The 27,641-nt window shown below is 33.2% G+C and overlaps 1 protein-coding gene across 1 annotated transcript; it reads left to right on the top strand.

Moving 5' to 3' along the window:
* Positions 1-164: 164 nt before the first annotated feature.
* On the top strand, positions 165-27,135 carry LOC134275144 (uncharacterized; the record flags this gene model as incomplete). The annotated part of the gene is made up of 13 exons (XM_062757383.1): positions 165-299; positions 489-626; positions 2,098-2,275; positions 3,209-3,430; positions 3,964-4,202; positions 4,598-4,738; positions 9,486-9,578; positions 9,912-10,112; positions 10,971-11,208; positions 11,609-11,702; positions 12,748-12,841; positions 24,531-24,692; positions 26,980-27,135. Coding segments are annotated over 13 exons (2,091 nt in total), but the record flags the coding sequence as incomplete, so codon positions are not given.
* Positions 27,136-27,641: the final 506 nt, after the last annotated feature.

Genomic DNA, 27,641 nt, shown 5'->3' with positions numbered 1-27,641 from the left:
ACGGAGCAATATTTTCATGTAACAACTCAGTACAACTTCATCCACAAATTAAAACCCCACAAAAAATAGTTTTCTCAAACCGTGAAAATTAGACCCCACAAAAAAAAAGATTTTACGGTATTTAAAAATGTCAATTCTTAATAATATAAAAATATTTTTTTTAGACTATTCTGGAGATTCCTGTCAGTTGTTGAAAGACTTTTGCACGGGAACAACAAATTGTTTGTATGAGGGCATGCCTAGTACAGGAACATGTACAAATCTGCCAGCTGGAGGCTTTAATTGCGCTTGTCAAACTGGTAAGGGACTTTTTTGTCGGTAGGGTGTGGGTGCACAAACACCCCCTCCAATACATGCATACACAGGCACCCTTTATGGCACCCTGTCAATGTAATATAATCAACCTAAATTACTAAATTATTATTTCTAAATATTTTAAGGAAAAGAATCTTGAGTAAAACAAAACATTTTATTGTTTTCTTATATAGGCTATTCTGGAGGGACTTGTCAAACTAAGGTTACCCGCTGTTCCAATTTGAGTTGTGGATCTGAAGCAATGTGCAATGAGGAGATTGGTTGTTACTGTCCAGAGGGAAAAATATTCACAGAGAATATAGTTTGTAAAAGTAGGTCTTTATTAGGGGTGGGACGATATACCGATACACCGATACATATGGATATTTTCCTCCAAGATACGGTTTACGATACAAGCATTCAAATATCGGTACAAAACGATACACGAACGACCTATCCAAATATTGAAAATGAAAGTACCTGTCCTTGGAAAATGGCGGCTTGTACGAAGCGAGGAGATGATGTTGATATTGAAAACACACTGTAGAACTAATAAGTCATTGATTAGGGGTAAAGCGTTTTCATTTTTAAGCAGCCTTGGAAGATTGGACAAAAAAAGTTCAGTATGTACATGTAATGCGTGCTATACAAAGAAAATATTGTTTCCAGAACATTTGATATTATTAACTTTTAGTCCATCCTGTACTTTTTTTGTAATCTCAACTTTGCTACAGACTTTCAGCAATGAATTAATAAAAATGTAAATGTGATCGATGTTTTTTAAATGAATTTTTAGTAAGTGTTCTCTGATAAACTACATGTACACAACTATTTGTAAACAACTTCTGAATAGTAATTTGGTAATGATAGTATGTACATGTATTATTGTTTTTGTAAAGTTTTAGTAAATGAAATTGATGAACTTCAAGTATTAATTTCAAAGCAAACATGATTTGATATAGAATAACCTATGGATTCAATGTCAAGACAAAAAAAGAAATAAAATACTAATTCTTTTGAATAGTTTTATAATTTCTTGTAATATCGAGATACGTATCGTATCGTGCCAATATATCGAGATATGTATCGTATCGCAAGATGTGTGTATTGTCCCACCCCTAGTCTTTATCTATAAATTGACACATGTGTATTGTGTATAGTTACATCCTACATATTCAAATGCCCCATCCTCACTGTGTTTTGACAGAATAACAAGTAGTTTTCTGCTTCTAAAGTTTTTCTGCTGTTAAGTTTCATTATCATGATTATTAGGTATTTTCAAGTACTTCAGTGAAAATGACATTCTTATTGAAGGATAGGAAAGTTTAAAGATTTATCTGGAAATAAGGAAACAAGTGTTCCTTACAACAAATGGGACTTTGTGAATAAATCAAAGTGTGGCCCCTGTATATAGAATAAGTGGCCTCAAAATCAAATTAACATTTTACATAGAATATATGTATACAAAGGAGAAATCAGATGAATAACAGCATGGCCAAAATAACTTAGTTGAGCATTGTGGCCCATGGGCTTCTTGTAAAAAAAAAAATCAGAGAAATTCTTTCAAAATGCTGTTTCTACTACAGTTTATGTTTCTAACTTTACCTCCTGCAGTAGGATTTGAACCTGTAACATAATTGATCCTTATCAACGACTCTGAAGCAAACCCTCTAACCACTGCATTATTAGGGCAACCCTAGTTTAACTGCAAGAGGACAGCTTCCTCTATTCACTTTCCTCAACTAAAACAGTTAAATTAGTTATTGATATAATATACATTTTAATAATTTGTTTTTCTTTTAGTTCCATCAGATGACTTTGATATTTATTTTGATACTCAAATGGGAGAGGAGGGGGCCTCTACCACAGCTGTGTTACCTGGTGACCCAGAACATTCTGATTTGTCCTTTATGATGATGGTGAAGTTTAACAAAGATCAAAATGTCATGGAAAAAGAAGATGCTGTATTGTTAAGAATCAGGTATAGTAAATGCTTTATGTATTTTCTATGTTATTTAACTACGATCGTTCAATTAATCAAGAGTTAAAGAAATGATAAGGAGATGCTGTATGCAGGGTTATTTTCTTAGGAATTACTCATTGCAGATGTAGATTAAGCATACTCAATTGAACCCATTATCAGCTTTAATTTTGATGTAATTTGCATTATCATTAGATACCCATAGGCAATTAAGTCTTTTACTTACCACCAATGGGCAAGTTCACTGAAATATTGTTAAATGTGTTAATTTGTTCATTATAAACATCTATCAGAATTTTAAAAATAATTTTCAAATGATGCTAGATAATATTGCAATGCCTTTTAAAATGTGAGAAATTTGTTTTAAAGAGATAAAAGACAAGTTGTTCAGTTCACTAGTATCAAGTATCTGTTGGGAATAAAACTTAAGGAGTGCCTTCTTCAAACTGTTATTAAATGCACTGATCATTGGATTTGTTTGCAATATGGGTATTTTGATAATGGGAAAGTGTTTGTCATCGCCATGCAAACATCAACTGTGATTTGTTGATTTGCAATGAAAGGATATATCTGCAAGTCATTATAGGTAGGAATAAAGTAAAAGATGAAAAAACTCTTGTATAATAACAAATTTACACATGAAATGCCTATTGGTCCAGCTTTTCTAAAAAAGACAATTATGTGAAAGATTGAGGCTTACAGCTGTGTTAGGAATTCTCTTTTATAAGAACAGACATATAGAGCTACAGTCTGTAAGAGACTTCTGATAATACTTGTCATGGCTTTATTTCATAACAAGCACATACTTATATAACTAATATAATAAGTGAGTTGATTGCTATTAAATTATTGTACAATCTTATTTATTTATTTAATTGTTTGACATGACAATATTTGACTGCCTTATTTTATGAAATAATTGATTTTTTTCAGAGATTTCATAGAAATCAAGAATAACAGTATCACCTTCATGAACGGAACAAGCTCTCATTCAGTAAAATTTGAATACTATGGAAGCCTAGAAAGAATTGATGATGGTACTAAATGGAATTTTATTGCTGTATCATGGAGGAGAGATGGCAAGACAACAGTTTATGTGAAAGCTGGGCTACTTGTTTTTGACAGCAGCTCTGTTGCCTTCAAACTGCCAAAAGTGTAAGATTATTTAGTAGTTTTCTATTCAGTGTAAGGATTTGTAGCTTAATTATAAGATTAAGGTAGTCTGTTCCTCATCTCTCTGAAAATAAGGAGTTATTTAAAAATGTACTGTAGTACATTTTTCCGCGTGGTATTAATTTACGCTATGTATGCGGTCACAAATTTTCCACGGAAATTTGTCCAAGTGTACTTAATGTAAATGTAATGCTTATAGTGACAATCTGAAAAAATCCGCGTAATTTTCTACCCGCGGATTAAACAAAAATTGAGAATCGGCGGAATAATTATGACCCCGTGGAAAAATGTACGTCTACAGTATGCTTTCTTGTTTTAGAAGTAAATGGTATTTACCAAAGGTGATGCTCTCAAGTTTATTATTATAGTTATACTATTTATCAAAGTATACATATCTTCAGGTAATGTTGATTCAAATTTGTTCCAATCAAGACCTCTAGGCCTAGGGAAAGTCACAACAGGGGTCAATGTTTTCCATACGAATATATAGGAAATATCTTGTTCTTTTTATTAAGATTTAACATAGAAATTGGGAAGAGATATGGAGGTAGGATATCACAGGTAAAATTCTGGAACAGCAGTATTGCAAATGCCGACATGTTAAGGCTTTCAAGTGACAGGAATCATAAACCTGCAGGAGCTACTCTCATTCATGGCTGGTACAATTACAAAATGAACAAGGGAGCTATGAAGAAGATCACGACACAGATTGAAAATGATAGTATCTGTGATGTTCCTGCTTGTTCACCATCAGGTATGTAACATGAATGACACATAGTTGTTTTTCTGAATAAATGCAATGTAACAGTCTTCTTGACACTTTATAAATGTAATTTAGTTGTTCCTCATTATTTAAAATTGAGGAATACCTGTAATTGTTGATTGCACCTTGAAGAGGCTGGGTGGTAGTGGCCATTTTTAGACTATTTTAATCTCCTTTAGAAGAAGAGCTCCATATAAAGATATAAAAAAAAATGATCAAATTTTAAAATAAGAACTGATGAAATTTTTCTTTGCCAAATGATAGTTGACAGCTTAAGAAATCATATCCTAAAATTTAAGTTATATCTGGTGGTTAATAAAAAATAATTTGTTGATCACCTAGCCTCCTTAATGGTTTTTTGACCATTAATTGTAATATTTTTGCAGATAAGATTAAACCAAAGATAAAAGCCTGTCCTGTTGATGATGCAAGAAGCTCTAGCAAAAGAGTCTTTGAATATCAACTGCCAACTATTAGTTCTATGTTTGACAATTTCAATGAAAGTCAGTCCCTGATCTCACATAAAGGTTAGTTTGGCATTAAAGCCTCTTTTTTAACGCACCAGAGTTGAAAGTGAACTTTTCTGATAGTATTTTGTATAAAATACTTTAATCTGTCAATTCCTTTCTCTGTCTGTATCTCTTACCTTTAAATCTTCAAATCCACTAGGCCAATTTCACCCAATCTTGCAAGGAAATGGATGAGGAAAGGTCTATTTTGTACAGTTGACTAATCAGATAAAGCAAAACAGATTGGTGTACATAACAACCTCATTTAAAGCTGTCAATGGAGAAATGTTAGGCATTGACTTTATAGATCTTCTTATAACAACATTAAAACTATACTGCAAATGTCTTGGAAAGTGAAACATACTACCAAATTACTCAGGTGACCATTGTGGCCTATAGGCCTTGATAAATTATTAGGGGAGGGATGGGGGGGGGGGGGCACACTTTAACGGTAACCCATACTGAAAAAAGTTATAACTTATTTATAACTTTTGTAACTAAAAAAAGTTACAAAAAAGTTATAACTAAGTTATCGGAGTTTGGAACCACATGTTTTAAGTGAGGTATAATTTAGTTATAACTTAGTTACAAAAAAGTTATAACTTTTGTTTAACTTTTCACCTTTTATTCAAAATAAATACAGCAAGTGCGTGAAAGTTATAAAAAAAGTTATAACTACGAAAAGTTATACTTATTAAAAGTTACACAAAAAGTTATAAAAAAGTTACAAAGTTATACTTTAGTTATACCCAAATAAACAGTGGAAAAGTTACAATAAAGTTATACCCGAAAAAAGTTATGAAAAAGTTACAAAAAAGTTATACCTGAAAAAAGGTATACCCAGGAAAAGTTATAACTAAAAAAAGTTATACTTATCAAAAAGTTATGAAAAATTAAGTTACAAAAAAGTTATACCCCAGGAAAATTACGAAAAAGTTACAGAAAAGTTATACCTTAAAAAAGTTATACCTAAAAAAAGTTATAACTACAAAAAAGTTATAACTATAAAAAGTTATAACTACAAAAAGTTATAACTATAAAAAGTTATACTTATTAATAAAAACTTATGTAAAAGTTCCAGTGAAGTTATACACTTCCCGTTGTGGATTTACTCAATTATAAGCTTTTATAAAGCTATACTCATTAAAATTTATACAAAGAGATTTTTGAAATTTATACAAAAAAGATTACTTAAAACAAATTAAAGGCAATTACAATTTTACTTAATAAACATGATAAAGATAGCTTGGCTCATTGTCAAATACAACTGAATGAATGCACATACATGTTTTCAAGTCTACCTTATTTTTCATCATGTCATCTTCAACAGATTGAAATTTCTCTGGTTGTTTTATAGAATTAATTTTTAGCATATAGCAATTAGGGTCTTTGTACAATTACCTAGCATACTGCATTCTACTCTTGCTAATTTGTATAAATAGACTTAACTTTTGAAATATTAACACCTTATTTATTCATGATCTTGCTGTACTTCAAAATAGAGCCACCCTTGACATGCAACGATCATATTAGGCCAAGTTAGTTGAAGGACTTGGCCATCCCTTGACAGGCCGCACTGGTAGTTGGTCAAGATAGTTGACGGACTTGGCCATCCCTTGACAGGTCGCACTGGTAGTTGGTCAAGTTAGTTGACGGACTTGGCCATCCCTTGACAGATAGTAGGTTAAGTTAGTTGATGGACTTGACCGTCTCCCTTGAAAAGCTGTACTGGTAGTAAGCCAATCTAGTTTGACTTCAATGACAGGCTGCATTGGTCAAGATAGTTGAAGGACTGGACAAGCCGCACTGGTAGTCAGCCGAGCTAGTTGATGGACTTGGTCATCCCTTGACAGGCCGCACTGGTAGTCAGCTGAGCTGCCCGAGGGACTTAGCTGGTGGTCTGCGTCCCTCATTTAGGGACCGGGCTGGTCAGACGTCTTGGCTGGCAGGCAGTGTGACTCGTAGTCGTCAACGTTTTCGATGAAATATGCTTGCAATTTCAACCTTCAAATCATTTTTCTTCAATTCTGAAAAAAATTGTAAAGGTTCAAAATTTAGATATTTCCACCTGAATATCAAATTGAAACCACTCTTTCATATCAATTAATTCATTAATTCATCCATAACATGGAAAACAAGACTAATTAAAGATCTATACTTACAGGAATTAGTGTTAGATTGATAGATTTATTGAATTTTGAAATGAAAAAAAAATATTATTTTACTTACCTTGAGCACATAATATTTTTTGAAGAATTTCACTCCAGGTCAGCACATAAGTCAGAGATGCTCATGGAAAAATCATACGCCAGTATGCTGCTTTTATAAAAAAAAATAGAACATTAATCTTAAATTACTCAATTCATTACATTAACATTGCAGCTATAGATCATGTCATAATCACATCGATGTTAACAAGGCTTCACATTATTATAACAGTTCAGGGAATCTAAAAACAATTTTGGGAATAGATGTGACAAAGAACAACATATTTTATCAATATTATACTAAATGCTGAAAAAATATTATGTGTTTCAAATACTTTCAATTTCTTTGCTTCATTGTTTGTCATTTGACATACCATTAAAAATCAAAACAAACAAGAAATACAAGATTCACACACCTAGAATTTTGTTCATTCCCAATATTTCTTCTTTTTGTATTGTTCTTCGAGAGGTACTAAGTATTCTTTACCAAAAATCATTAAATGTTAGCATAAATATCGCCTTACCAACTGGTTTTATCTCCTTTTTCTATCAACACTTTCAAATAACATCACAACATTCAAATCGTCCATTAAAAAATCCGCGCTCTGTTGTTGACCAATCATAGACCTCAAAAACGTCACGTGATAGGAAAAAATTAAATAAATAATTCATAATTAATTTATTTTAGATCCAAATAAACATAATTGTGCATTTTAAAACTTAATTTGAATATTAAAACACCAGTTGATGTTAAAATTTTGAGTTTATTCTATCAACAAAACGGACATCGGGGGCCGCCATATTTTTTCGTCGCCGCCATTTTTGATTTAACATTTGTTTATTTGTGAAAATAACTATTATAACTGGGTTATTTAATTATGCAAACAATAAAATCTACATGTACTAGTCCTCTGCTTAAATGTTTACATAACTGGCAGTCTTTATTTCCAACATCGTAATATCTGTTTAAAATAAACCTGCATATACTCTATGCTGTTGTTTATCTTTCTAGCCACCCATATTACGACTGATTTTCTTCAGATTTCAAAGAACCTGTGTAGAATTGTACCATTGCATAATACACATAGCTGAAATTTACGAATTGCTGACCACAAAGGTCACCTAGTACAAACACCTGTGTCACAGTAAACAATAGGGAAATTTACACAGTTTTGCACACGAAGAAAAATCCGTGCAAAATTCACATGACTTCATGGGATTACAACATTTTACTGTTTATATCTCTTGCAGGGCATTTATATTTCCCCAGAATGATGGAATATTTATTCCCAACTTCAGATGTACATGCATTATTATAATTTACAAGACAAATATTAAGTCTCATCGGGGTCTCAATAAATACGTTTTTTCTGAGAGAGAGAGAGAGAGAGAGAGAGAGAGAGAGAGAGAGAGAGAGAGAGAGAGAAGATAATATTTATTTAAAGTGGGTACATCAACAAAGAACATTAGCTCTGAAGAGCTATTTTCCGACTACAGAGAGAGAGAAATTTTCCCAACTTCAGTTGAATCTTACATAACAAATATAATTTAATATAGACAATTATATTTATTATACACACACATTGACAAACACCCTCACACTTTACACACCAGAGAGAGAGAGAGAGAGAGAGAGAGATTCTCATTTATAGATGTAATTTACAAGATTTTATTTCCCATCCCTTCTGTTGAACTTGACATGACTGTGAACAGCATATTTATTATGAATGAGAAATCAATCATTGGTAGTAAACAATAATAATTAATATTGTCTAAGAGCCCTCAGGCAGTCCCTTTTTTTCTTAAAAAAATTATCTATATATTCCTAGTGAATTTTCCCTCTGATTAGAAATAGGAATAATTGACAGTTTTCTGCTGCAGTGTTTGAAAAACAAGAAAACCCAACATTTTGAACTGATGATCAAAATTCATTCAAATTTAATTAACACTTAGGTATAATGATATTTTTGAAAAAAAGGTAAGAGTGTCAAGTAGTATCCATTAATTAACCCCAAAAACTTGTACATTTATACTGGTTATGCTTGAAAATGGCTAAGTTCAGAAAAGTTACATTTTAGTTATACATGAAAATGACAAACTCCAGAAAAGTTATGTTTTAGTTATACATGAAAATGGCTAAGTCCAAAAAGTTACATTTTAGTTATACATGAAAATGACAAAGTCCAGAAAAGTTATGTTTTAGTTACACATGAAAATGGCTAAGTCCAAAAAGTTATATTTTAGTTATACATGAAAATGACGAAGTCCAAAAAAGTTACATTTTAGTTATAACTTTTTTGTACCTCAGAGCCTAGGTATAACTAAGTTATACTTTAGTTATAACTTTGTTATAACTTTTTTCGGCATGGGAAGTTTTAGATTTGTATTTGTGCTTGTTCCACATCAAAATATAATCAGTTTTGTTTGCTTCAGTAAAGACAAACTCAAAAAAAATTCTAGAATATCATTGAATAATTTAGAAACTTGAGTTTCCATTGTTTCAAGAGGATATAGATCAAGAAATTGCAGGTCCCTTTTAGAATAAAATTATATTTCAGGCAGCTTCACTTGGGGTGATTACAGCTTAATGTTTTTGGCCGCTGATGAGAATGGAAATACTGCCATGTGCCGTAGCAAGCTGTATGTAAAATGTAAGTTATACTTTATTACATTCTACAAGGTTAAATTAAATTGTCCATTAAGACTAACTTCAATTCAATCAAGTCTACCCCAATTTTAAAACTAATCTGACTGAATCTTATTTTGTCTATGGAAATATATATACTACAGATGCATATGATCCATTGAGACTTCATCTGTATTAAAAACAAGACTGCATTATAATTGCAGTAAGGTTCATTACTTATAGGGAGAGTGTTCTGACCCATCAGGCTCTTGTATTTCTGATGCCTCATCAGGTGTAATTTAGTATATTGCTAAGAAACTTGAATATATTTGATGATTTACAAACTTGTTCATTTTAGATAATGCTGATTGCCCTCCACCAAGAAAGCCACCCTCTCTTATCATTGGTTACTGTTCAGGCAGCAAAGATATTTGTAAACTGAGTTGTCCTGGTAACCAAGTTCTATCTATCCCAGTTCCAAAATATAAGATGTGTTCAAAGCTTGGTGTGTATACTCCTCTCAAACCACGACAAAAGTTTGCATTGCCATCATGTGGAGGTAAGTGTTCTGAATTATTTTTTTCATAAAGGACAAGATAGGCTAAGACTTTTTTGGCCCCTGATTTTTGGCATCTTTTAGACTGATGCAACAGTTTATTAATAAAAACTTTTTGTCACCTCTGCCACAAAATGAGTATTGGTTCTAAGTTATGGGATACACAGAGAGGTCAGAAAATATGTCAATTTCTGAATTTTCCCATTTTGATGAAAATTAACATCGATTTTACTGCACAATTGTTCAGAAAACAGAGAGCACAAGCTTGCCTTTCCATCATATTTATATATTTCATACACATTGTATCAGATGCATGTTGTATAAACATTGTATCAGATGCATATGTTATGTATAAAAATCTCAGATAGGCAAGCTTGTACTCTATGTTTGTATTCTATGCTTGAAGAGAAAAGCATCTCAAATATGACAAAATTCCACCAGAATTAAGGAAATGCAGGAAAATGTTCCATTTCTTCATCCTACTGTGGCTTCTTTGTAATCAAAATACTGCTGGTTTTAAAACAAGCTTCATTTTAAGTACTTAACTATACAAACAATCCTAATATAAACTGTGTTCTGATTTTTACATCAAATAAGGGGCCAGAATCAGCCTTTACCTTACCTTGTCCTTTGTAGGATTATTCAGTTTATAGTTCCAAATCATCCTAAATGTACTACTGCAATAAGAAAATTACTGAAACATTAATAGTTCTATTTTGATTTAACTCATTCTTTTGATTTCAACTCTTGTCTTTTCAATTGACCAATATTTTGCTATTATTCATGTGATATCCTTTTTCTGTAGACTATATACATTTGTAGTAAAGATTTTATATGTTTGATTACACTTTTTTTCTCCAGGCAAAACAGATACACAAATTCAGATAGAAGTCTCCTTAAAATTTTCATTAGCCGTTGTCTGTGATGTGTCTTTGGAATCACCAATAGAAAGAAAACTAAAGACGGATTTTAAAGATAACGTTTACCAGAACTGGAATAATGTCTGTTCAGATTCTGACTGCTCAAATGTGGACATCAGCTCTAAGTGTGTTACTGGCAAAGAACAGATGACAGTTGCTATGAAAATAAAGAATTTAAGGTAAAATGATGTTAGTTCATTAGCAATTAGATACTCTTTCCACATGTTTATGCCCCCCTCTAAAGAAGCGTTTCCACATTCCTACTGTAAATTTATCCCATGCGGGAAAAGTATGTCTACAGTATTCAATTAAAGCCATAATATTCTAATTGAAACTATGTACTTATCAAGTGACATACTCTCAGACTGATAGATGCTTTAACTAACATAATTCTAAGCTAAGTAGAACCTGAAATACAGGTAATTAAGTTTCAAAAGTAGGTCACTGTTCATCATGTTATTCAGGCAATTGCTAAGGCCCATGGGCTTCCATTATGCCTTTGCAATCAAATAAGTAGACAATTTATTTGTATACAATAAAAAAAATATATAGCTTTTTTTGTCATTTATGTTTTTTTAGAAACAGTATTACTAAAAAGAGTGGTTCTAACACATACACAGCAAAAGAAGTCTTCAGAGTTCTAATATTTGAAGATGCTGTTTTCATAGTGGATGTAAGTTATTTTGTCATATCAAATACCTTATATTGAGATTCAATTTACACTGTGTTGTTGTATTTGTGTCCCCCACTTTCACTGAAATTTGGGGATATTAATTTTGGTCAGTCCATCTGCAACACTTTTGTTTCTGCAAGATATCTCAAAAAGCCTTTGAGCATTTGCATTGGAATTTTACATAGCAACTCCCTATATGGCCTAAAGAAGACCCCTATTTATTTTGAGGTCAAAGGTGAAGGACATAAATTCTGTCTGTTTTAACACTTAATATTTCTGCAAGATATCTTGAGAAGCCTTTGAGCTTTTGTGATTGAATGTTATACTACAGCTCCATATGTTCCTATTGGATTTTAATGTCAAAGGGTCCAGGTTGTAAATATCGGTATATATTCTACTCTAAATCCATTCATTACTTTCAAAGTACAATAAAAAACTAACACACCATTTGGACATAGCAACGACACGCAGCAGCTTTATTTGTACAGTGTACATAACATGCAAAATATGAAAATCAATTTGTATATACATGTTTATGTTGGATTGAATAAAACATGTTGAAATTTTAACTTTATCGTGCACTATGTGTTGTCCTAAACTGGCATTTAAACCACTATTTACCTCTTATATAGCCTTGCTAACGAGACCGGTTCTAAAGAACCATGTGATATTCACCAGGTATTTGAATGAAAACCTTGTAATTCTGAAAAAGTAATTCATTATCACACCAAGTAGAAATTGATTTCTGTCTAATTCGTTCCTCAAATGAAAGAAATCATATTATTCTGCTTGTGTGTAATACTTTTATGATATCTCATTACAAGAAGCTTTTGAGCTTTTTCAATGAAACTTTATACCATACCTTCCAATAGCACCAACAGCCCCTCTTAAAGTATCCTTTTTATTGTTGTACATGTATTGTCACAGAACATTGTACTTTGAAAGTGGCTAAATCATCATATTGACCTTAAAAACAGCAAAAAAAAAAATCTTGCATGGGGTCTAATGTACCTTCAAATAAATGAAATATTTTTTTTTTTGCAAGGGTGTTGGTGGTGCAAAGCTTCTGAATGACCAAGTAGTAATTACAGATATTGTATCATGTCCAGATGGTAACATGGTTATAGAGGGTAATTGTGGTAAGTATCTTTATATCAAATATAAATTTCATTGGAATTTCTGTTGCATTTCAAGTGATGAAATACATACTTTTGAATGATTGGAGATAGGCTTCCATATTTTACATTATCTATGACAAGACCTTTTTGAATGCTTTTGACCTCATGACTTTGAAGTTTGGCACAATTTTAACAAGCAAGTTCAAAGAATTCTGGTCTCCCGCTTTCAGTGTCTGTGGATAAGATGTCATTATTAGGACCCCGCAAGGATTTGCGGGTGCCCTATAGTAATCACTGTCTGTCTGTCTGTCTTTCTGTTTTTTAGGTCTTTCCACCTTTCTGTGGAAAGACCTATTGAAATTGTTCTGTTTATTATTATTATTTTTCCGCCAAACGTGTTTTTGAGTTTCAAGATTTATCGAAAAGATTTATAGACCATAAGAATGTACTTCGTAAATGATTTTCGCAGTTGACCCTGCGTATATGAACTTTGACTCTTAAAGGAGTTATTGCCCCTTTTGCAATAAATGCTTGTTATCGCTACTCCTCCGAAACCGTAAACCGCAGAGATTCCAAACCTTTATTAATGTCTGCGACTACTTGAAAGGATCTTCAGATCTATTCATTGCGAAAGGATTCGTAGACCCCTACTGTGAGTTTTTGCCCCTGAAAGTTTTTGAATTTTACAAATAATGAAAAATTTTTAAAACGAGAAGTTGTAGAGACATGGGACCAACTGCACAAGATTCATTGACCTTTGTCCTTAAAATTTATGCAAAGGTCAAAGGTCAAGGTCATTCCAAAAATGAGAAATTAAGGTCTTTTTATATCTCTTTCGTTTTTCAACGTATACTTAAAGTCTTTGCAACATTAATATGCCCTCTTAAAACTATTTGAAAGATTTTATTCTTGTCCCCTAACATTAACTCTTATAAAAGTTATTGCCCCTTACGCAAGAAATGCTTGTTATCGCTACTCCTCCGAAACCATAAACCGCAGAGGTTTGAAACCTTTACCAATGTCTGCGACTACTTGAGAGGACCTTCGGATCTATTCATTGCGAAAGGATTCGTAGACCCCTTCTATGAATTATTGCCCCTGAATGTTTGTGATGTTTACGATTATCAAGATCTTTTCTTAAACGACAAGGCGTAGAGACATGGGGCCAACTGCAAAAGATTCTTTGACCTTTGACCTTGAAATTTAGGTCAATGTCAAAGGTCAAGGTCATTCAAAATATGTAAAATTAAGCATTTTCTATAGCTCTTTTGTTCTTCACCAAATTTTAAATATCTTTGCACCTTCAATATGTACTCTTAAAACCATTTCAGGGATTTCATGCTTGACCCCTAAGATTGACCCCTCTAAAAGTTAGTGCCCCTTCCAGTGTAAACCCTTGTTATCGCTACTCCTCCGAAACCGTAAACCGCAGAGATACAAAACCTTCAACAATGTCTACGACTAATTTAGAACACTTCTCATTCCATTGGTGCGAAAGAATTCGTAAACCATTTGAAGTAGTTATTGCCCCTGCCAGTTCATGATGTTTACGAAGAACTAAAAACAAGTCGTAAAGACATGGGCCCAACTGTATGAGATCTTTTGACCTTTGACCTTGAAGAATAGGTCAAGGTCAAAGGTCAAGGTCATTGAAAATTGTCAATTTAAGCTTAAAATCCAAATGACCTTGACCTTTGACCTTGACCTTTGACCCCTTACTCAAAAAGTTATAAAGAAATATTCATTACCTTTATCTGGATTCAGCTTCAAGTGTTAATCTCAAGTTTATCTCTCTCTTTACTTTTTTTTTATGATGACCTTGATCTTTGACCTTGATAAATGACCTTGACCTTTGACCCCCTAGTGACCCAAAGGTCACAATCAAGCTTAAGGTCGTTGAGGTATTTTCAACTCTTACTCTAACAAATGCTTATATCCCCCCCCCCCCCCCCCTTTTTCTAAAATCAAAAAATCAACAGCAGCATAGAGAAAATGTCTACAAGTCAAAAGACACGATATATCGACATAAGATTCGGAGTAAAAGCAAGAAGAGACCTTAAAGAAAGTGTCCTGAGAGTTTTAAGGTGAGTCTCTAAAATATAATGAAATTCTGGTGAAAATCGGCAAAATCTGCATTTTTTTCTGTCTGAAATTTAGTTATAGCTGAGCATAAAAATTAATTGAAGCCCGTATTGGTTATTTCTGCAATTGTTGTTAATATCATTCGATTCTCCTGCTCTATTACGACATTTTAATACCAATTATTCTTGCTTTCTTTAGTGTATGGAATTTATTTCAATTTTATGTGGATTTAATATAAATGGAATGAATCTTGATTCCATCTGAAATTTGATTTTTTTTTTCCTAGAATAACACAATCCCAAGAAATAGCGACTTTCAGCATAGTAAAAAGAAATACACGTTTCTTCCCTGTGTTTCCCATCTAGAATTACATGTTTGGAATTTTATTCATGCTACTTACATTGAATTTCATGCCTATTTCGGTCAGGAATGTTAAACCCGAACCCGATTCTCTGTTTTCCTTTTCCATAATTACAAACTGCCTTGCATCTCTCGCTTTGTTTCTCACATGCTTTTAAATAATTTATCGCCATCCATTTCAAACATAAAACAACTCAAATCGGATATTTTCAAACATCTCTTTAATACATGTATAATGCACATATGATGCAGGTAACACATGGGACATTTCACAACGTTTTCACTTACGCTTCCGTCTTGATGCGCAGATCAAATGCATGTGATTCATATTAATAGGTATATCATAATTTTAATCAGACCCTACCCTTTACATCTTAACTTGAAAACAATCTCATTCAAGCTCATATATACACCTAGGAGCGTGTTACAATGTTTTTTATGTGCTCTCTTTGCGTGATCAATGAATTCGTGCTTATCCCCGAGTCGACTCGTATAAACCAGGAAGTCTGTTCAGAATGTATTTATACCAACTGCGAGCCCGATCTAAACTCCTAGTAGAGAAATGAGAATTTTGCTGTTTTATTTATTTTCTTGCTTTTTTCCTACTTTTTTCAGCCCAAATGATATTGAAACACTTAAAAAGGTGGAAAGACGTCTCATTGTTCTCTGAACAATTAGTTTACTAGTGTTTATTAGGTCTTTCCACCTTTCTGTGGAAAGACCTATTGAAATTGTTCTGTTTATTATTATTATTTTTCCGCCAAACGTGTTTTTGAGTTTCAAGATTTATCGAAAAGATTTATAGACCATAAGAATGTACTTCGTAAATGATTTTCGCAGTTGACCCTGCGTATATGAACTTTGACTCTTAAAGGAGTTATTGCCCCTTTTGCAATAAATGCTTGTTATCGCTACTCCTCCGAAACCGTAAACCGCAGAGATTCCAAACCTTTATTAATGTCTGCGACTACTTGAAAGGATCTTCAGATCTATTCATTGCGAAAGGATTCGTAGACCCCTACTGTGAGTTTTTGCCCCTGAAAGTTTTTGAATTTTACAAATAATGAAAAATTTTTAAAACGAGAAGTTGTAGAGACATGGGACCAACTGCACAAGATTCATTGACCTTTGTCCTTAAAATTTATGCAAAGGTCAAAGGTCAAGGTCATTCCAAAAATGAGAAATTAAGGTCTTTTTATATCTCTTTCATTTTTCAACGTATACTTAAAGTCTTTGCAACATTAATATGCCCTCTTAAAACTATTTGAAAGATTTTATTCTTGTCCCCTAACATTAACTCTTATAAAAGTTATTGCCCCTTACGCAAGAAATGCTTGTTATCGCTACTCCTCCGAAACCATAAACCGCAGAGGTTTGAAACCTTTACCAATGTCTGCGACTACTTGAGAGGACCTTCGGATCTATTCATTGCGAAAGGATTCGTAGACCCCTTCTATGAATTATTGCCCCTGAATGTTTGCGATGTTTACGATTATCAAGATCTTTTCTTAAACGACAAGGCGTAGAGACATGGGGCCAACTGCAAAAGATTCTTTGACCTTTGACCTTGAAATTTAGGTCAATGTCAAAGGTCAAGGTCATTCAAAATATGTAAAATTAAGCATTTTCTATAGCTCTTTTGTTCTTCACCAAATTTTAAATATCTTTGCACCTTCAATATGTACTCTTAAAACCATTTCAGGGATTTCATGCTTGACCCCTAAGATTGACCCCTCTAAAAGTTAGTGCCCCTTCCAGTGTAAACCCTTGTTATCGCTACTCCTCCGAAACCGTAAACCGCAGAGATACAAAACCTTCAACAATGTCTACGACTAATTTAGAACACTTCTCATTCCATTGGTGCGAAAGAATTCGTAAACCATTTGAAGTAGTTATTGCCCCTGCCAGTTCATGATGTTTACGAAGAACTAAAAACAAGTCGTAAAGACATGGGCCCAACTGTATGAGATCTTTTGACCTTGAAGAATAGGTCAAGGTCAAAGGTCAAGGTCATTGAAAATTGTCAATTTAAGCTTAAAATCCAAATGACCTTGACCTTTGACCTTGACCTTTGACCCCTTACTCAAAAAGTTATAAAGAAATATTCATTACCTTTATCTGGATTCAGCTTCAAGTGTTAATCTCAAGTTTATCTCTCTCTTTACTTTTTTTTTATGATGACCTTGATCTTTGACCTTGATAAATGACCTTGACCTTTGACCCCCTAGTGACCCAAAGGTCACAATCAAGCTTAAGGTCGTTGAGGTATTTTCAACTCTTACTCTAACAAATGCTTATATCCCCCCCCCCCCCCCTTTTTCTAAAATCAAAAAAACAATCAATACCAACGTAGAGAAAATGTCTACAAGTCAAAAGACACGATATATCGACATAAGATTCGGAGTAAAAGCAAGAAGAGACCTTAAAGAAAGTGTCCTGAGAGTTTTAAGGTGAGTCTCTAAAATATAATGAAATTCTGGTGAAAATCGGCAAAATCTGCATTTTTTTCTGTCTGAAATTTAGTTATAGCTGAGCATAAAAATTAATTGAAGCCCGTATTGGTTATTTCTGCAATTGTTGTTAATATCATTCGATTCTCCTGCTCTATTACGACATTTTAATACCAATTATTCTTGCTTTCTTTAGTGTATGGAATTTATTTCAATTTTATGTGGATTTAATATAAATGGAATGAATCTTGATTCCATCTGAAATTTGATTTTTTTTTTCCTAGAATAACACAATCCCAAGAAATAGCGACTTTCAGCATAGTAAAAAGAAATACACGTTTCTTCCCTGTGTTTCCCATCTAGAATTACATGTTTGGAATTTTATTCATGCTACTTACATTGAATTTCATGCCTATTTCGGTCAGGAATGTTAAACCCGAACCTGATTCTCTGTTTTCCTTTTCCATAATTACAAACTGCCTTGCATCTCTCGCTTTGTTTCTCACATGCTTTTAAATAATTTATCGCCATCCATTTCAAACATAAAACAACTCAAATCGGATATTTTCAAACATCTCTTTAATACATGTATAATGCACATATGATGCAGGTAACACATGGGACATTTCACAACGTTTTCACTTACGCTTCCGTCTTGATGCGCAGATCAAATGCATGTGATTCATATTAATAGGTATATCATAATTTTAATCAGACCCTACCCTTTACATCTTAACTTGAAAACAATCTCATTCAAGCTCATATATACACCTAGGAGCGTGTTACAATGTTTTTTATGTGCTCTCTTTGCGTGATCAATGAATTCGTGCTTATCCCCGAGTCGACTCGTATAAACCAGGAAGTCTGTTCAGAATGTATTTATACCAACTGCGAGCCCGATCTAAACTCCTAGTAGAGAAATGAGAATTTTGCTGTTTTATTTATTTTCTTGCTTTTTTCCTACTTTTTTCAGCCCAAATGATATTGAAACACTTAAAAAGGTGGAAAGACGTCTCATTGTTCTCTGAACAATTAGTTTACTAGTGTTTATTAGGTCTTTCCACCTTTCTGTGGAAAGACCTATTGAAATTGTTCTGTTTATTAGGTCTTTCCACCTTTCTGTGGAAAGACCTATTGATTTCCTTCTGTTTCTTTTTTTCCTTTTTAGGTCTTTCCACCTTTCTGTGGAAAGACCTATTGATTTCCTTCTGTTTCTTTTTTTCCTTTTTTCTTATTAGGTCTTTCCACCTTTCTGTGGAAAGACCTATTGATTTCCTTCTGTTTCTTTTTTTCCTTTTTCTTATTATTTTTTATTATTTTTCCGCCGTGTGATTTTGAGTTTCAAGATTTATCGTAAAGATTTTCAATTCATAAGAATGTACTCCGTAAAAGATTTTCGCAGTTGACCCTGCGTATATAAACTACGACCCCTTTCGGAGTTATTACCCCTTTCGCAAAAAAGCTTGTTATCGCTACTCCTCCGAAACCATAAACAGTAGAGAAATGAAACCTTCACTAATGTCTTCGACTAATTTAGTAGACACTTCATTGATTCATTGCGAAAGTATTCATTGACCCCTTCAATAAGTTATTGCCCCTGGAAATTTTAGAATTTTACAAATAATTAAAAATTTTCAAAACGAGAAGACATAGAGACATGGGACCAAATGCATAAGATTCATTGACCTTTGGTCTTGAAATTTATGGAAAGGTCAAAGGTCAAGGTCATTCCAAAACTGAGAAATTTAGCTCTTTTTATATCTCTTTTGTCTTTTAACATAAACTTAATGTCTATGCATCATTAATATGTACTTTTAAAACAGTTTCAAAGATTTTATTCTTGTCCCCTAACATGAACCCATTTAAAAGTTATTGCCCCTTGTGCGAAAAACCTTGTTATCGCTACTCCTCCGAAACTTTAGACCGTAGAGACACCAAACCTTCACTAATGTCTTAAGGGTCTTTAGACCTAACTTCACTGTATAGGTGCAAAAGAATCTGATGACCCCTTGTATGAGTTATTGCCCTTTAACTTCTTTATACTTACTATTAAACCTTGTATCTTGAAAACTATAAATGGTAGAAGCATGGGGCCAACTGCATTGAGACTCGTGACCTTTGACCTTGAATATTTTGTCAAGGTCAAAGGTCAAGGTCATTGCAAAAATGAGAAATTAGGCTCTTTTTATATATCCTTTGTCTTTTAACATATGCAATCAGTCTTTGCATCATTAATATGTACACTTAAAACTATTTCAAAGATTTCATTCTTGTTCCCCAAGATAGACTCTATCAAAAGTTATTGCCCCTTATGCGAAAAACATTGTTATCACTACTACTTCAAAACTGTAGACCGTAGAGGCATGAAACCTTCACTTATGTCTTAAAGGTCTTTAGGCACACCTTCATTGTATAAGTACTAAAGGATCTAATGACCCCTTATATGAGTTATTGCCCTTTAACTTCTTTATACTTACTATTAAACCTTATATCTTGAAAACTATAAATGGTAGAAGCATGGGGTTAATTGCAATGTGTCCCTTGACCTTTGACCTTGAAAATTTTTTCAAGGTCAAAGGTCAAGGTCATTTTAAAAAAATTTTTTTTTTTTTACATTTTCATTTTTTTTTCAAGCCATTTCCCTTAAAATTAAATTTAGAGTGTAAAATATAAAATTATAAGAAATTTAAAAAGGTGGAAAGACCTCTTATTGTTCTATGAACAATAAGTCTCCTAGTTATTTTTTATTATTTTTCCGCCGTGTGATTTTGAGTTTCAAGATTTATTGAAAAGATTTTAAGTTCATAAGAATGTACTCCGTAAAAGATTTTTGCAGTTGACCCTGCATATATGAACTATGACCCCTTTCAGAGTTATTACCCCTTTCGCAAAAAAGCTTGTTATCGCTACTCCTCCGAAACCGTAAACAGTAGAGAAATGAAACCTTCACTAATGTCTTCGACTACTTTAGTAGACACTTCATTGATTCATTGCGAAAGTATTCATTGACCCCTTCAGTGAGTTATTGCCCCTGAAACTTTTTGAATTTTACAAATAATTAAAAATTTTCAAAACAAGAAGTCGTAGAGACATGGGACTAACTGCATAAGATTCATTGACCTTTGACCTTCAAATTCATGTAAAGGTAAAAGGTCAAGGTCATTCCAAAAATGAGAAAATTAGCTCTTTTTGTATCTCTTTTGTCTTTCAACATATACTTAATGTCTATGCATCAGTGATATGTACTCTTTAAACTGTTTCAAAGATTTCATTCTTGTCCCCTAAGATTAAACCTTTTAAAAGTTATTGCCCCTTGTGCGAAAAACCTTGTTATCGCTACTCCTCCGAAACTGTAGACCCTACAGACACCAAACCTTCACTAATGTCTTAAGGGTCTTTAGACCTAACTTCATTGTATAAGTGCAAAAGAATCTGATGACCCCTTATATGAGTTATTGCCCTTTAACTTCTTTGTACTTACTATTAAACCTTATAACTTGAAAACTATAAGTGGTAGAAGCATGGGGTCAATTGCATTGTGACCCTTGACCTTTGACCTTGAATATTTTTTCAAGGTCAAAGGTCAAGGTCATTCTTTTTTTTTTAAATATTCATTTTTTCTATGCTTTAAGAGAGTTTTGGTTTCTTTTTCATGGAATTTAATTTTTAGGAGTCAGATATAAAACAGAGTTCAAAGAAGGTGGAAAGACCTCTTATTGTTCTGTGAACAATAAGTCTCCTAGTTCTTATTATTTTTTATTATTTTTCCGCCGTGTGATTTTGAGTTTCAAGATTTATCGTAAAGATTTTCAATTCATAAGAATGTACTCCGTAAAAGATTTTCGCAGTTGACCCTGCGTTTATAAACTACGACCCCTTTCGGAGTTATTACCCCTTTCGCAAAAAAGCTTGTTATCGCTACTCCTCCGAAACCATAAACCGTAGAGAAATGAAACCTTCACTAATGTCTTCGACTAATTTAGTAGACACTTCATTGATTCATTGCGAAAGTATTCATTGACCCCTTCAATAAGTTATTGCCCCTGGAAGTTTTAGAATTTTACAAATAATTAAAAATTTTCAAAACGAGAAGACGTAGAGACATGGGACCAACTGCATAAGATTTATTGACCTTTGGTCTTGAAATTTATGGAAAGGTCAAAGGTCAAGGTCATTCCAAAACTGAGAAATTTAGCTCTTTTTATATCTCTTTTGTCTTTTAACATATACTTAATGTCTATGCATCATTAATATGTACTTTTAAAACAGTTTCAAAGATTTTATTCTTGTCCCCTAACATGAACCCATTTAAAAGTTATTGCCCCTTGTGCGAAAAACCTTGTTATCGCTACTCCTCCGAAACTTTAGACCGTAGAGACACCAAACCTTCACTAATGTCTTAAGGGTCTTTAGACCTAACTTCACTGTATAGGTGCAAAAGAATCTGATGACCCCTTGTATGAGTTATTGCCCTTTAACTTCTTTATACTTACTATTAAACCTTGTATCTTGAAAACTATAAATGGTAGAAGCATGGGGCCAACTGCATTGAGACTCATGACCTTTGACCTTGAATATTTTGTCAAGGTCAAAGGTCAAGGTCATTGCAAAAATGAGAAATTAGGCTCTTTTTATATATCCTTTGTCTTTTAACATATGCAATCAGTCTTTGCATCATTAATATGTACACTTAAAACTATTTCAAAGATTTCATTCTTGTTCCCCAAGATAGACTCTATCAAAAGTTATTGCCCTTTATGCGAAAAACATTGTTATCACTACTACTTCAAAACTGTAGACCGTAGAGGCATGAAACCTTCACTTATGTCTTAAGGGTCTTTAGGCACACCTTCATTGTATAAGTACTAAAGGATCTAATGACCCCTTATATGAGTTATTGCCCTTTAACTTCTTTATACTTACTATTAAACCTTATATCTTGAAAACTATCAATGGTAGAAGCATGGGGTTAATTGCAATGTGTCCCTTGACCTTTGACCTTGAAAATTTCTTCAAGGTCAAAGGTCAAGGTCATTTCAAAATTTTTTTTTTTTTTTTTACATTTTCATTTTTTTTTCAAAGCCATTTCCCTTAAAATTAAATTTAGAGTGTAAAATATAAAACTATAAGAAATTTAAAAAGGTGGAAAGACCTCTTATTGTTCTATGAACAATAAGTCTCCTAGTTTGTAATAACTTTTTTTATGGTTGCCCAATCAACTTCAAATTTGGTATGGTAGTTCAGTAGGCAGAAATACATATTTTGATGCTAATTAAGTTTGGTTCTCTATGTCTTCTGGTTTGGAGCTGGGGTGGTGGGGTAGATTCCTTATCTATGCACAAGAATGAATGGGCAAAGAAAGATAATTGCTGAGAATGTTACCTTAATTGTGAAATGGGAAGGCTGTGCAATTTGTTCTTTGGGATTAATTAACCTTCCACATGAAGAAAATCCTGAGCATTATCTTTATCTGTCACATTGAGATTAATAACTGTACCGCCTCTGTCTGCAATGAACTTTGTTTTGAAGGAAAGGTCAATTTTGAATGATGCACATTCTCTGAAATATGGATTTAAAATCATGTTCATACTTTATTTTTGGTTAAAATACTGTACACAATGATTTATGATAATTTAATTTAATTCTAAAATCAAAATATTTCAGCGGGGCCCTTGCTGATTGGTCAGTTTTCTAGTTTATGGCATATTGTAACAAATATGAATGCCCTATCAGATATCATCCAAACATTTTCACTAAAGTTGATTTTTATTAAAATAAGATCAAACATGGAGTTTAAGATCAATGGGTCAGAAATCATAGCATGCACATAAATATCTTGGTCAGATGTACTACACGTGTCAAATATAAAAAGGCCTATCTCTTCTCTATCAAAACTTATAAGGAAAAATAACAATTTTTGAAAAGTAGGTCCAAGGTCATAGGGTCAAAAATCATAGTGTATTTAGAAAGGTATTACCACATAAATGTAAAAGGTGAGTGCCCTAAATCTTCTCATTTAAAAGGTAAGACCATGGTTAAGTTTTTAGAAAAGTAGGTCAAGGTCACAGGGTAAAAAATTATAGTTATGATCTTATGACTGTTAAGAATTTATGCCATTGTACTCAAAGATTTGGTCGACTGTTGCAATGCAATTCGATAAATTGCTCACTTTGCAAAAAAATTTAAAATGTGTTTAAATTTCATTTTTCAAAGGTATTTTTCTTGAGCCAAGACCTTCACTTGTGTACCAACAATTTTTACCCTTTGACCTTGACTTTTGAGTTTGACCTACTTTTCAAAAAAAATCCAATCTTTCTATTACTTTTGAAAAGTTGATGCCAGTGATTTCACATGTCATTGTATATTAATTGTGAAAGACCTATCTTTCGTTGCCAACAATTTTGAAGCTTTGACCTTGCATGGAGATTGGCCTACTTTTGAATCTCGAATTTCGAATCTAGTATTTCGAAATTTGAATCTCGAATGAGCCTTCTAGGCTTTCGTACTTTAGACATACATTTCAAACCAAGGGGCAAATGTAGAAATTTAGAAATTTTATAAAGAAAAGAATGATGGTACATATGAACATTGTGGCTAATGCACCTCTTGTGTTCTTTATAAACAATCAATGAAAACTTAAGAAAAGGCTTTGAAAATTGCTGAGGAAGAGTTGAAATTGGATGCACATATTTATGAATTGATTAGAATTTGGAGTTTGTCTGTTCTATGCAAAGATTGTTGTGTACCTGTCATCCTTACTAAGACCATAAGATTTGATAATTTTGTTCTTCATTATTAATATAACAATTTTTTTTTAGTTGAATGCAGTAATGGAACCTTTTACAACAGTACAAGTCAGAACTGTGAGTACTGTCCAGTGGGAACATATGGAGATGAGCAAGGATTGACATCATGTAAATCCTGTGGAGATGGAAAAACAACACTGGGCGTCGGGAATTATGACATTGCTGATTGTGTTGGTAGGTTTTTGCTATTATTTTACACAGCATAATTTTACATATGTCCCCCATTACCATGAATGTATAAAGTAGTTAACAAATTCAAATAATTTTCTTTAAACATGCTGAGATATTTTTAACTTTACTGTTTTTACCCATGCACTAAGATTAGATTGAAGTCAGTCCTAAATTGTAGAAGGGAAATTGATTCCAGGATCTATGTTAACTTTTTAACTTTATAGATAAATAAAAACTTATTAGGACTGGTGCTTTCATTTATTAATTATATATATCTGTCTTTCTGAGGTGTTGCTAATTCTAAATTGTTCAAACACAGCCCCCAGGGTTATGTCACATAACAAGGGAGAAAATCTGGTGAAAGGCAGTAGAGCTGAAGCTACTTTGGTGAGAGTTGTGGCCCATGGGCCTCTAGTATAATTTAATGGAATATGTTGCCATGTATATTATGTCCTGCTCCAAGTAAGAGGGAGTACACTATTTTGTCCTTGTTTTTATGTCCATCCACAACAAATTTTCGTACACATTTTTTGTCACAGTTTTCTCAGCAACTACACTTGGCTTCCTAGATGCTTAAAATTTAAGCACACTGTTTTGTCATGCTAAATGGTAGGATTCTTTTTTGTGAAAATCCATGTCAATTAACTTCATGTATTTGTGTGTTTGTCTATACCAAATTCAAATCACAGCAGGGGTATTACTAGTGAGCATATGCTCACCGACTTCTTATTTTTCAAAATGCTACTCCTACAGATTTGGTCTGATTGTAATATTATAACTTGGCACACAAGTAGTCTATTACACTAAAAAACATAATTCGGTTTATTGCTGCTTGTTCAAAAGTTTCAAATCAAGTGATACTTTTTTATCCATACAAACCAGTAGAACTACAGTATCATCAGATACCTTTGGTTGTTATGTATGAACACTGTTGCCATGATTACTAAAAATATAAATTTCTATAAAATACTTTCAAATTGCTACTTCTGTTACAGTTTTGGTTTGATTTCAAGATAACTTCACACACAAGTTGACTCCATAATTCTATTTATTGCAGCCTGTTGAAAAGTTTCAAATCCAACTGCCACTTTATAGCTCACCTGAGCTGAAGGCTCAAGTAAGCTTTTCTGATCAAATTTTGTCTGCCGTCCGTCTGTCTGTCCATCTGTAAACTTTTCACGATTTTGAATTCTTCTCCAGAACCACTGGTACAATTTCAAACAAACTTGCCACAAAGCATCTTTGGGTAAAGGGTAATTTAAATTGTTCAAATAAAGGGCCAGGTCTCTCACAAGGGGAGATAATAAAGAAAAGACAAAAATAGGGTGGGGTCATTAAAAAATCTTCTTCTCAAGAACCACAGTGTCTGAAAAGCAAAAGGTTAAATTGAAGCATCCTAGGGAAGTGTAAATTCTAAATTGTTGAAATCATGACCCCAGGGGGAAAGGCGGGGCCACAATGGGGAATCAAAGTTTAACATAAAAATATATAGGAAAAATCTTTGAAAATTTTCATCTCAAGAACCACTGGGCCAGAAAAGCTGAAACTTATGGGGAAGCATTCTGGGGTAGTGTAGATTCTAATTGTAAAAATCATGACCCCAGGGGAAGGGCGGGCCACAATGGGGAATCAAAGTTTTACATAGAAATATATAGGAAAAATCTTTGAAAATTTTCATCTCAAGAACCACTGGGCCAGAAAAGCTGAAACTTATGTGGAAGCATTCTGAGGTAGTGTAGATTCTAAATTGTTCAAATCATAACACCCCCGCCCCCCCGGGGAAGGGCGGGGCCACAATGGGGAATCAAAGTTTTACATAGAAATATATAGGAAAAATCTTCTCAAGAACCACTTGGCCAGAAAGGCTGAAACTTGTGTGCACATGGAAGGATCCTGGGGTAGTGTAGATTTCAAAATGTCTTTATTATTATCAGTGGGGTAGGGTGGGGATGAATGATGTATTACAAGGGGGAAATCTGGTAAAAAACAGAATATTAAAAGCTTCTCAGGTGAGCGATGTGGTCCATGGGCCTCTTGTTTTGTTATACATACAGACAGTCTTGTCAGAGATTGGTTTTCAGAATGTTTTCCATTAGTAGTTTTATTTTGTTTGAATAAAACTATGTACAACTAAGAGAGATTAGCATTAGATAAGAGGCAGATACCTTAAAAATACCTATAGTTAGTACACAATCTTAGCATTATCTGTTCTTTGTCAATAGTTTTGTCTTATCAGTTGTTATTTTTCTCTGTATTACAAACAAAATATACATCAATTATTTTTTTTCAGCTGAGTGCCCTGTTGGACAATTTCTAAATGGTTCCTCATGTTCCCTCTGCCAGAAACACTTTTACCAACACATGGCTGGACAGGACTACTGCTTGCCTTGTCCTCTGGGTAAAAAGACAAGTGGAATAGGATCCAACAGCTCCTCACAGTGTTTTGGTTGGTATCTTATTCTGAACTTGAAAACAATATCATTTTTTAAATTGATTTGATTATTTAATTCTAGGGGAAATGAACTCAACATTTAAAACCCAATTTATAAATTATGCCAATATGAATTAAGGATTTAGATGTATAACAGGGCACTTCCGGTAAAAATGACGGCGTTTGCCGATGATTGCCGATGTCGTAACACTGTTTCTGTCGAAGCGTTATCGAACGTCGTAAACAAGCATGGCTCTTCGTCAACACGGCTTGATAGACGCTGGCATTATTCATGCCGTCAGATGAGAGAAATATACTTAACAGAGGAAAGAACAAATGTTAGATTGATAGAAAACCATGATATAGTAGTTTTGTTAGACAAATTGCTGCATAAACAATCTTTACAAAGTAAAATACATACTTGGGTTTTTCCATGTTCTAAAAATAGCACATCTTTTGATGTGTAGAGAAAATGAGGTAATTTTATTTATTTATTTAAACTATGTAATATTTTAGCAGAT

The sequence above is a fragment of the Saccostrea cucullata genome, unplaced genomic scaffold (genome assembly GCF_032062105.1).
Source record: "Saccostrea cucullata isolate Sc308-1 unplaced genomic scaffold, CSIRO_AGI_Scuc_v1 ctg7380, whole genome shotgun sequence".
NCBI classification, from domain to species: domain Eukaryota; kingdom Metazoa; phylum Mollusca; class Bivalvia; order Ostreida; family Ostreidae; genus Saccostrea; species Saccostrea cuccullata.
The sequence above is the reverse complement of the archived record's forward strand: the minus strand, read 5'-3'. Positions and strand labels throughout refer to the sequence as shown.